Source organism: Gossypium arboreum, chromosome 4, assembly GCF_025698485.1.
Source record: "Gossypium arboreum isolate Shixiya-1 chromosome 4, ASM2569848v2, whole genome shotgun sequence".
In the NCBI taxonomy this organism is placed as follows: domain Eukaryota; kingdom Viridiplantae; phylum Streptophyta; class Magnoliopsida; order Malvales; family Malvaceae; genus Gossypium; species Gossypium arboreum.
The window spans coordinates 8,773,581-8,785,392 of NC_069073.1; the positions used below are offsets into that span (position 1 = coordinate 8,773,581).

Consider the following 11,812-nt stretch of genomic DNA (forward strand, 5'->3'; position numbering starts at 1 on the left):
TTCAATAAAATATTTAAACATAAAATATATGGATTTTCTATATTATGTTATCATATTTTTACCCTTTTAATAATTTATATATACAAGGATAAAATATAATTTCATATAGTGGAACAAGTCGGGGTGAGGTAAGCAATTTTCATAACCGCTCCATGTCCTGCATCCATTTTTCAAATCAAAAAATCTGTTTCAAATAAAATCCATGGATTCGAATTTTGCCATATCTATCAAAAGGTTAAACTTTAATTGTGTTTAGAAAAACCAATAATACCTCACTATTTATAATAATAGACTAAAAAAAGGGACAATTTGTTTTTCTTAATTGTAAAATTGTATATATAAAAACTTTAAGGCTTCATTTAGTAGACCTACGTTTTGTGTTAGTCCCCATACTTGTATGAAATTTGAGATTAAGTCGTGTACTTTAAAAGTTTAAAATTCGACGCTCTTGCTTTTTCAATTTAAAAATCTTAGTCTATTCATATTTGTTGTTGGTAGTTTCTATTAAAATTTGTCAACTTAAACATATTTATTTTTGTATCAATCATATACTACAATGCATGAGGGCAACTTAATCAATATGTTAAATTGATAAATTTTGACAAAAAAACACTTGCGATTTTAATGATTGAATTGAGATTTTCAAATAAAAAAGGTTGGAGAACTTAAATTTTAATTTTTTAAAGTATATGGATTAAATCTTGAAATTTGTCAAAGTACAAAGACTAAAACCATATTTTATCACCTTATTTTATCATTTTCAAATCTCAAACCGAAAGTTAGACCCAACATAATCAACATCAACTTAGTTGACCATGCACTCCACGCATTCATCAAACAGCAGCATAATCACAATAAGTGCCAGCATTTTAATTATAGTGAGATCAATGCTACAAGCATTAGATACTTGAATTTAGAAAAAATAGTGCAGATAAAGTTGATTTTCCTTTATGTATGACATGGCAATGCATGAATGTTCCCTCCTTTCACCAGAAAAATGGATATGGAATTATCAATCATCCAACCATGACAAGTCAAAGAAGATCTTGAATTATCAATTCAAATGTTTAATCATCTAATTTGAACAAATATGGAATACATTATGTTTACAAATATAACCATGCCCCCATGCTGCAGAATACATGCTTTTACAGAAGGGCTTCAACCAATTTGATTGTTCTGCTGCTTGTGAATTGTAATTAAACAATCTTGTAGCAGGGCATCTATTTAAATCACTACCTATCGACTTCTACCGGTAAGGATGTATCTTTGGGACGTACAACTTGCTTAAGGTCCTGACCCAACCTGTCAAGCATTTGATATATTCTGTCGAATTTAGGGTGTGATCTATCGAACACAGTGAACTCATGGACTTCATTGTCTATTTCAATAGAACTTGCTCCTGACGGTTTCTGAATCCCTATGCTCCTCATCCGGAGCCTTACGCTTGCAGCACTGTCCCAATCCCCTGATGCAGCAAAAATATTTGCTAACATGGAATAATTTCCCGGATCAGAAGGATCCAACTCAAGAAGGAGATCAAGCACCTTCTCTGCAAGTTCCACAGCATCATGCAATCGGCATGCTCCCAAAAGAGTGCCCCATATAATGGCATTTGGCTCAAAAGGCATGGTATGTACAAGCCTAAAAGCTTCCTTCAAACGTCCTCCACGGCCTAAAAGGTCAACCATACAACCGTAATGCTCGATTTGAGGAACAATCTCATAATCTTTTTCCATTGCGTAGAAGTATTCTACTCCCTCATCAATCAAGCCTGCATGGGTACAAGCACACAAGACGCCTACGAAAGTAACTCTATCTGGCTGAAACCCTTCCATCTTCATTCCAGAGAAAATCTGAAGTGCTTCACTTGCATGCCCGTGCATAGCAAATCCGTGCAGCATAGCATTCCAAGAAACTACATCTCTTTTTGTCATTCTATTAAAGACGCTCCAAGCCTTGTCCAGACTACCACACTTTGCATACATATCAACTAATGCATTACACACTGCAACGCTACATTTAAACTTAAGCCTCTTTATTGAATCATGCACTTTTACACCCACCGCTAATAAACCAGACTCTGCACAGGCAGCCAAGATACTAATAACGGATCCATCGTCCAACCTCAATCCATCTCGCTCCATTTGATCATACAAGCTAGCAGCCTCTTTGGCTAACCCCTTTTCTGCATAGCCGGATATAATAATAGTCCAAGGAACCAATGTCTTGAGCGGCATTTTATCAAACAAAACTCTAGCCATGTCCATATCCCCAGCCTTGCTATAACCCATAACCATCGTTGACCAAGACACAACATTCCTCTGAGGCATCTTTTGAAACAATTCAAAAGCTTCTTCCATTTCTCCTGCTTTAACAAAGCCATCCAAGATTGTATTCCAGCTAACTATATCTCTCTCAGGCATTTCATCAAACAACTTCCGAGCTTCCCTTAACTGCCTAACTTTCAGCAGCCCCGCTATCATAGAATTCCATGTAACAATATCTCTATCTTCCATTATTGTAAACAACTTCAAAGCTGCTTTAATACCCAATTCTCCAAACTTTGAATAACTATCAATAAGAGCATTAGGTACAAAAATATCACTCAAAAAACCATTCTTTTCAATCAGGGTATGTATCATTTTCACCAATTCCAAACTATCACAAGCCTTTAAAAGAAAAGGGTAAGTGAAATTATCAGCCAAAACGCCATTCCCTTGCATTTCAAAGTAGAAAGAAAAAGCCTGGCTTGGCTGCGAGTTTTGCACACAGGCTCTTATCAAAGTGTTATACAAATGAACATTGGGGAGTTGAATTTGGCTAAAAACGTTAAGAGCTAAGGTCAATTGGCGGCAAAGAGAGAAAGCTGAGATTAACTTGGGAGCTATGTAAAGGTCGTGATGAAGATTTTGTTTGATTATTTGGGCTTGGAGCTGTTTAACATGGCTTAAATTATTGCATTTGTGGAGGTCTTGGAGTTTTTGCTCAAAGAGTCTTCTTGTAGAGGACCATGATGGGGATTTAAGAGGTATGGACATGGGGTTTTGGAAGGGTATAGAGATGGTAAAATGGTAGGAATTTTGCATGAAACTGGTGGGGTTTCAAGTATTAGCTTGAATTGAAAATTGATAAGGTTTAAACTTTGGAAGGGGAATCGATAAGCTAAGCTATTCATCAGTTTTTCTGGTCAAGGTTTTTTCCTTTGTTTTTATTAATTGAAAGTCTTTTTGGGCTTTCTTTCATCTCCGGTGGCATTTTTTTTGGCAATGAAAACAAGCGTATTCGGGATAGAGATATTTTTCAATATCTACCCTAGTATCAAAATCTGATTTCACATCTTATATTCCCTCTTTATAATATAATTTTATAATAAATTTTTAATTTATTCAATTTAGCTCCTAATATTTTAAAATTATCTCACAAGCTTAATTAATTTTATAATTTAGTCCTTATCATGATCTAAATTTAACTATCAAATTCAAACATAGTTCATCAATTTCTCTATAATGGCAATTTGCTAAAAATTGAACAGTTGAACAAATTAGTACATGGTCTAACTAAATCAAGCTCACATGATCATTAATCTATAAAAATCGAATGGTGCTTTCAACAATGGAGGTATTTTCTCTTTTCTTTTCTTTTCTTTTCTTTTTGGTTGACGCTGGAAGAAAATGAATTGGTTTTCATCTTTCTTTCCACTTAATTGAGCTATCTATATAAGGATTAAGCTTTGATTAATTTAGCTAATCATGGTTATTACTTTAATTAGTCTGTGAATTATATTCTTTAATCTCAATTACATAAATTAAATGGTCATCACCATCAAAGTCCACTAACTTTTAAAGAACAATGGTTTAATAACCATTTTGGTTCTTTAGATAATTTTTATCTAAGTCCTCAAGCATTTTCTTAATTATAACTCAATAGCAATGGACTTTTATATTTTAGTCCCTGAGTTTTAATTAATTATTTTCTCGATAAAATTACTTAATTAAGATTTAATATATCTTCTTAATAACTCTATTAATTTTTATGTTTCGTCCTTACGAACTCGATTTATGGAAATGAGATTTTGAAACTACATTTTTCAACACCATTGAAAATCGAATTGTTACAGAATTATTTAGATTGTGTATGAATGAATCAATGGAACAAATAACATTTAAGTCTCTAAAATTATCAACTCAAAATCCAAGTGCACTACCAAACCATATCGCTCTAGCAAAAGAGCATTTCACCAAAAGGAGTCTTCAATATGTATTCTCTTTTGTAATTCCTAGTTGAGTGGAAGATCATTATGAATAATCTTTCAAATGAAAAGGATGATTTTATTAGGGAGTTTAAGCATCCAAAGACTTATCTAGAAGCTTTTAGGTTGAGGCATGTCATTCGATGGTAGCAAGATAGTTAATGAAGCTAAATCAGAATATCCAGATTCTGTGGTGTAATTCCCCACCAAATCATGGGTCCATATTAGTTTGACATCTTTATAAAACGCATTCCTTTCTTGAGGAGAGTGTCCAAATAAGAGGATGAAAGTAGACCTTGCAAATGATTGAAGGACCAAACATTTCTAGCTTTAGGAATTAAATATCTTAAACATAAAGAGTGAACTAAAGCATCAATAGATGCAAAGCTTTTGTAAAAGATGTTTCCATTTGAAATATGAATGTCTTTACCATTGTCAAGTTGCCAATCAAAGTCCTTGAAGAAGGAGATCTCTACCTTGAAGATGTTGGAAAAATCTCGATTTAAAAAAGATTTTTTTACACAACGAAAAATTAAAATTTTGAAAATTGACCCGGTTTGTGATATATATAGTAATAAACCTTAGACTAAAATCGTACTTATGTTTTCAAATAAACAGACCTTTGATGTTTTTCGGCTTTCAACTAAACGATCTTCTCCTCTATTCTCATAGTACGAACTGCTTTGAGCGTGGGCTTGACCCAATTGAATTGAAACACAGAACTAGAAAAAGTTTTCTATCCTTTTAGGGTGAAAACGAAAATTCTCTCTTCTTTAATAGAAACTAGTAAAATTGTTATTCTGAAAAAATATAAGTAATAGCTGAGAATAAATTCTCTCTATTTTCGGTAGAATAAAAATTTCTCAAAGTTGTGTAAATAGCTCTACCAGTGTCATCTATTTATAGGAGAAAGTATTCCAATTAGATGCATGACCTCATGAATGGTTCTTAGACTTTCGTTTCAATTGTTCCTCAATCGTACAAGCTTCTTGAACCGTTTCTCCCAAATCAATATAAGTTTGAAGATATAAAACATCAATGATGTTCTCATTCAACCCAGCTACAAATTGAGTTATACTATCTTCCTCCTCCTCATTCTTATTAACTCGTTGCACTAGCATCAGCATCAACATCACTATCTCATGAAAATATTTTGTCATAGATTTATTACCTTGAATCATATTTTAAAGCTTTCGTTTGTTGCCCCTATAGTAATGAGGTGGAATAAACCATTTTCGCATGATTTGCTTCAAACCATCCCACAAGTCGATCGACCTTCCATGGTTCATTTGTTTGCACTGTAATAATTGAGTCCACCAACTCAAAGCATAGTCGAGAATTCCGAGGTAACTAATTGAACTCTCTCTTCCTCGGAACATTTGCAATATTCAAACATTAGTTCAATTTTATTCTCCCAATCACAATAGGCATTAGGATCATGCTTGCCTTTAAATGGTGGAACACTAAATTTTGGTTTAGCCACAAAAAATTGGCCACCGACATTAGTACTAAAGTTGCATCACAAGTATGCAAGCGACATTTAATACATCCAGAAGACTGTTGAAGCTCATAACCATCATTACAATCATTGGTTTTATCATTAGGGGGAAGAGGCTACTCATCATCATCATCGTTAACATCCAATTGAGTCAAAGTTTGGCTGAAAGTTTGTTGAACTGCCTCGTTTTGAAGGACACAAGCTTGCAATGTGCCAACCTTATTTCCCAAAATTTTTTAAAGTTCTTCGAACATTGTTGTAAGTTTATCTATGGTAACCAAGGATGTATCATGTTTCTCTTCTTGACTACATGTGCATGCCATTATTAGAGGCTGAAAATTAAAAAAAAAAAAACTCAAATAAGAAAAGTTTATCAAAGAAAATTATACCTCACTGTTAGCACTCACAATAAAATAAACTCTAAGAGGCAAAGAAAAGAAGTTAGGATTTTCTCACTTGTAACTTTTAAAGAGTAATTAAACTCGATAATATTCAAAAAAGATGTGGGATCATTCTTTAACAAAGCTGACCTAAGGCTCTAAAAAGTCAAAAAAAAAAAACTCAATTTCAAAGGAAGTAAGTTGTGTGGAGAAAAGAGAGGCAACTCTTTTCGTACTTATTAACACAAGAAACGAAAATGTATTAGAATACATACTAAAATAAGAAAAACAAAAAACAAAAGAGAACATAAGGCTAGAATTAAAGAAATAAAATTACCTAATAGAAACCAGAAACAATGGAAAAAACTTGAATTTTTCGTTCAATGTGTTTCTGATGTGCTAAAATCATGAAATTTTATCTAGAGCTTTCTCAAATGATAAAAAATTGATTTGAAAATTTTTGGCACAAAATTCCTCCCATAGAATATTTTTCAACTTCTTTTTCACTTTTTTGAATGTTTTTTATATTTTCAACTTTTTCTGTGAATATATTTTTTATTATAAAATAGTGCCTAAAAGTAGTGATCAAAATTCCTGATTAAAATGAGGTTGTTTACCAACTCAAACAATCAAATTTTTCAAAAAAAATTCTATGTAAAATAGTTTTGGAGACAACAAAAAAAATTGCAGCAAGAAATTGACTATTAGCACATATGAGAAATGACAAAAAACACCCTTATTAGCAAACACAAGAAATTAGCAAAAATGCCCAAATTTGATACCAAATGATAGGGAGAAGTAAACCAAGATCGTATTTAAGTTGTTCGGCTAAAAAAAAATTCAGATCTAACCTGAAAAGAAGAAACCAAACAGATTTAGAAAAATAAAGAAAAAAAAAAGCGAAAACAACTAAAAGAAGAACAAAAAGAACAATAAATAAAGAAAATAGAAATTAAAAGGTGGAAGATGAATCAAATAAACTAATGGATATGGATAACAGATAGTTGCTCGATTGAACCCTTTGAGATATAAACCCCAATAAATTTAATTAATGACTCTAATAAACCTTCCAAGAAATAATCCTTAGAAAATTGAAGAATGAAGAATGGAATCCCACGACTCTTTGAAGGAATTGAGAAGAAAAAAATCGCTTCTAAAAATTAGAAGAAAGCAATCTTGCATGAAAGAAATTAACTCCAAGAGTTGAAAATTTTATTAATGAGTGAATCTCTTTAATGAATAATGAAGACATCTTTGTATAGGCTAACTAATTACATTCAAATAAAACTTTCAAGTATAATGAAACTATATTTAATCTAAACAAGAGTAGTTTTAGTGGAACTAAACTTTCTTGTTGACTAAGAAATATAAAACTTCTCAACACCTTAAAATACTTAAACATATTCTAAAATTTAAAATAAATAAATAATAATATAAAACCAAATAAATGGAAGATCGAGCTCATATATAATAAAAAAAAGCCTAAAAATTGAAACCAGTATGATTTAAACTCAAATTAAAGCTTGAAACTTGTGATTTCCAGTAATAATCCCGTCCAAAAATTCTGTCCGCATGATTTTCACTAAAACAGTCATAATTTGAGATCTCAAACTCAAAATCAAGTGATTCAAAGTGTATTGTGAAGCTAAGAGACAGATCTTCTATTGACATAGAGAACACTGACCCAAAAATGCTTGGATTGCTTCTAAAAATACATCGCAAGTCAACTGATTATGACATGGGCTAAGTGTATAGGTTTGACTGGGCTTCTTGAAATGTAATGCCTAAGCTTGTTAACATCTTCCACATTGGTTTTTCATCATGGATTGAGACTTTAAGTCCACAAACAAACTTGGACTCATCTAATTCATCCTCGCTCCGTATTGAACTCCAAAGTCCAACACTTTGAAACTTCAACTCTTCTTCACGAAATTTCTTCGTGATAAAGTTTTGAACGAAAAAATTGGGTTTTGACGTCAATTGCTTGGATTTAAATCTCGTGATTGGGCCTTAAAGGAAACTAAGTCCATCCCTATCATGGGCCTTGAAGTGGATCGAATAGCTCATATCATACATTGTTATATTATATATATGATATAGTTTTTTTTCATTATTTTTGTATTTAATTCTATTATTTTTCCTAAATTTATAAATAAAAGTAAATAATATTTTTATTTTAAAGTTTTAAATAAATTAATATATTTTAATTAACATATGCAATTAGATGATACATCACATGATAAAACTAGATTATAATAGGTTAAAATATATTATAAGTAGCCAACAATCTCTTAATATAGTGGCAATAGTTTTATATTATAAGTATGAGAGTTTGAGTTTGAGTTTGATATCAAGCAATTTCATTCCCTCTCCCAATTATCAAAAATATATATTGTAAGTCCTTGTACTCTTTATAGATTTAGAATTTAGTTCATGTATTTTTATTTTTAGAAATTTAATCTCTACTTTTCAAATTTCAAAATTTCAATCCAATTGTTAACACTGTTAAATTTTTTCGTGTGATATTTTTGAAATAAAAAAGTACTCACTTGATAACCATATAACTAAAAATGACATTGTAATATGATTAAATTTGATAAAAGAATTTCAACAGTGTTAAAATTGGACTTTTATTTTTTTCAAATGGACTAGCATTTTTTAAATCTTTTTTTTTGAAAGAATTAACTGATGCTTTTATTTGATGGGATTCTTGACCTAGATACAGACGCAATAATAAATTCAAACTACAACGGCCTACTTTAATTGGCACCCAAAATGGTGCATTGGAGAAATAAAAAGTAGAAAAAATTAAAGAACACAATAACTTAAAACTTGTAAAAGCAAACAAAAAGACTTAAAGCTAAATATAAATGAAAACCTAGGTCTGGAATCCCATTTTCTTAACGTTGTACCCAAAAACCCATTTTGCATCAGCCACTGTAAAGACACTTCATTCATGCAACTCACATTATCTGGCTTTTCAATCCCCAGTCTCTGTTATTTTCCGCAAGTTTATCGAAACGATCCATCATTATCAGGTCCGGACTCGTCAATATTATTTATCTTCTATATTTAGTGCGATTTTTGTAGCGGTTTACCAGTTCTTCCACCACGCGGGCGCCTCTTCCATCCAGTATCACGAGCCATCATACTTCCGTCCTTCTAACGCCAATTGATGCTCCACTTTATTAACTTCCTTTGGTACGTGTTTGAACTGTAAACTTCTAAATTTGTGCGATTTCCTCTTTATTTCTTAGATTAAACTTCCAATACATAATTTATCTTCTATTGTAAGGTTTACTTTCCTAATAGCAGTCAGCGCATCTCCCTCAACACATATAAATTGAAAACCTATTTCTTCTACCATAGAAACAGCCTATAAGCACGCCCTCGCCTTGGCCGTTATTGGATCCGCAATATTCTCCCATGGGTAAGTACACGATGCCATCACCAAACATTCTTTATTTCGTGCAATGATTCTTAATATTGATGTATGATTGTTTTGATTAAAAGACGCATCAAAATTAATTTTTATAACATCTCCCCTAACTGGTTGCCACACATTATTGTTCTTCTCATTACTGATCTTCAATACCTCACCCATATACTTTATTTCTGCACAATATGTGATGATAAAACCCACAATTTCACGCACTCAGTCCCTTCTTCCCTCATGATAAATTCTGTTCCGGTTGTACTAAATAGCCCATAAAAAACCAGTTCAGATTTTGCATTATTCATTAGTGTGATTTTCATATTCAACTGCTAACCATTTTTTTCCAATTTGTTTCTCTATTGGTTGTTGAATTAATAATTCCCAACTCACGGAGTACTTGTCGAGTGAAGTTGCAATCTAGAAAGATATGGTTCACCATCTCCCCTTCTTCTTGGAATAATGGGAAAATCGTATTAATCTCCAATTTGCAGAGTTTCAAACTATACAGGACTGACACAAATTCATTAGTGACTTTTTACAAATGTATTCGAATCTTACTTGGTACCTTAAGGTCCCATACTTTTGTAAAAAACTTAGGGAGAATATTATGTTGTATGCTGAGTTCCTCTATTGTATTCATCCATCAGTAACCATTTTTCACTGTATAAATCCCTATACTATCGCCCCTCCAAATTAACACATCTTGTGTCTCACTGCTTGCCAACGGTATTGAGAGTATTTTCTGCATTTGCTCCTCACCGAATAAAGAATGAATATCCTACTGCTTCTAGGTAACAAAACCCCTTTCAATTAGATCTGCCACCACAAAATACTGAATATCTATATGCTAACATTGTACTCTTCTGTTTCCAGTTCCCAGTAACCATGTATCATTCCATATATTGACATTCTTACCATCCCCGATTCTCCAGCCAATCCCCTCTTCAAGAAGACGTCTAGCTCCACATATGCTTCGCCAGGTATACGAAGGGTAAGATCCTATTCTTGCAGTCATAAACTTCCCTTTAGGGAAATATTTTGCTTTCATTACTTGTGCAAATAAGTTGCGTAATAATTTTCCATCCCTATTTCGCCAACAGGGTCATATTAAGCATTGATAAATTCTTAAAACCTAGCCCTTTCTTCATTTTGGGGATACACAAGTCACTCCACTTACACCGATGTATGCCTTTGCTAGTTTTGGGATTACGCCACCAGAATTCACACATAATATTCTCAAGTTCATGGCAAAAAGAAGTTGGTAACTTAAAACATTACATCATATAAATTGGAATAGCTTGTAAAACGGATTTAAGAAATACCTCTTTACCCCTGGCTGATAAGTAGCATACACTTCAACTGTATATCAGTTTGTTGAATCGTTATTTAATCCCAATAAAGGCATGATTTTTCCTTCGGCCAACCATTGTGGGTAGTCCCAGATATTTCTCTAGATTATTAGAAATTCGTACTCCCAATATATTCCCACCTGTTCATGTATCTCTTGATTAACATTACCATCAAAATAGATCAGATATTTGTCAAAATTAACCATTTGTCCCGATATTGCTTCATACCCATTAATTATGCTTTTCATAATATTAGCACCCTCAGTCGACGCCTCTCCAAACAAAACACTATCATCAGTAAAAAATAAATGAGTTACTGAAATATGAGTTCTTCCCACCCTTGCCCCTAAAAGCCTCCCATCTCTCTTGGCCATGCCAATTAAATGTGAGAAACCTTCGGTACAAATAAGAAATAAGTACAGGCTTAGGGGATCTCCTTGCCTTAAGTCTCTTGTAGGTTGAAATTCCTCCCCATTTTTTCCATTGGTCACCACTGTAAACACTGGTTATTCATCTCATTACAAGAGAAGTCTACTCCTCGCAGGATCCCATTTTTTACATCAGTCTTTTCATAAAACACCATTTGATCCTGTCATATGCTTTGCTCATATCAAGTTTTAAAGTAAAACCCTTGTTCGGATTCCTCTTCTTTTCTTAAACGAGTGTAAAATTTTGTAAGCCACAAAAATGTTATCTGTAATTTGCCTTCCTAGTACAAATGCTCATTGACTGTCATCAATACAATGATACAAAACTTGGGGAAATCTGTTGACAATCACTTTTGAAATTATTTTATAAATCACATTGCAAAGGCTAATGGGTCGAAACTGACTCATGTTCTTTGGTGAAATCACCTTAGGAATAAGAACTATGCTTGTATAATTCACCTCCTCAATG

The 11,812-nt window shown here is 32.6% G+C and overlaps 1 protein-coding gene across 1 annotated transcript; it reads right to left on the reverse strand.

The window, feature by feature from the left end:
• Positions 1-1,051: 1,051 nt before the first annotated feature.
• On the reverse strand, positions 1,052-3,321 carry LOC108460317 (pentatricopeptide repeat-containing protein At3g29230). The gene has a single exon (XM_017759764.2). It carries the CDS (start codon positions 3,087-3,089, stop codon positions 1,236-1,238), a length of 1,854 nt encoding a protein of 617 aa, XP_017615253.1. The 5' UTR covers positions 3,090-3,321; the 3' UTR covers positions 1,052-1,235.
• Between the last annotated feature and the right edge of the window lie 8,491 nt (positions 3,322-11,812).

Coding starts and splice junctions, on each gene's coding strand:
- LOC108460317 (XM_017759764.2), bottom strand. CDS start 3,089: ATGCAAAATTCCTACCATTTTACCATCTCTATACCCTTCCAAAACCCC.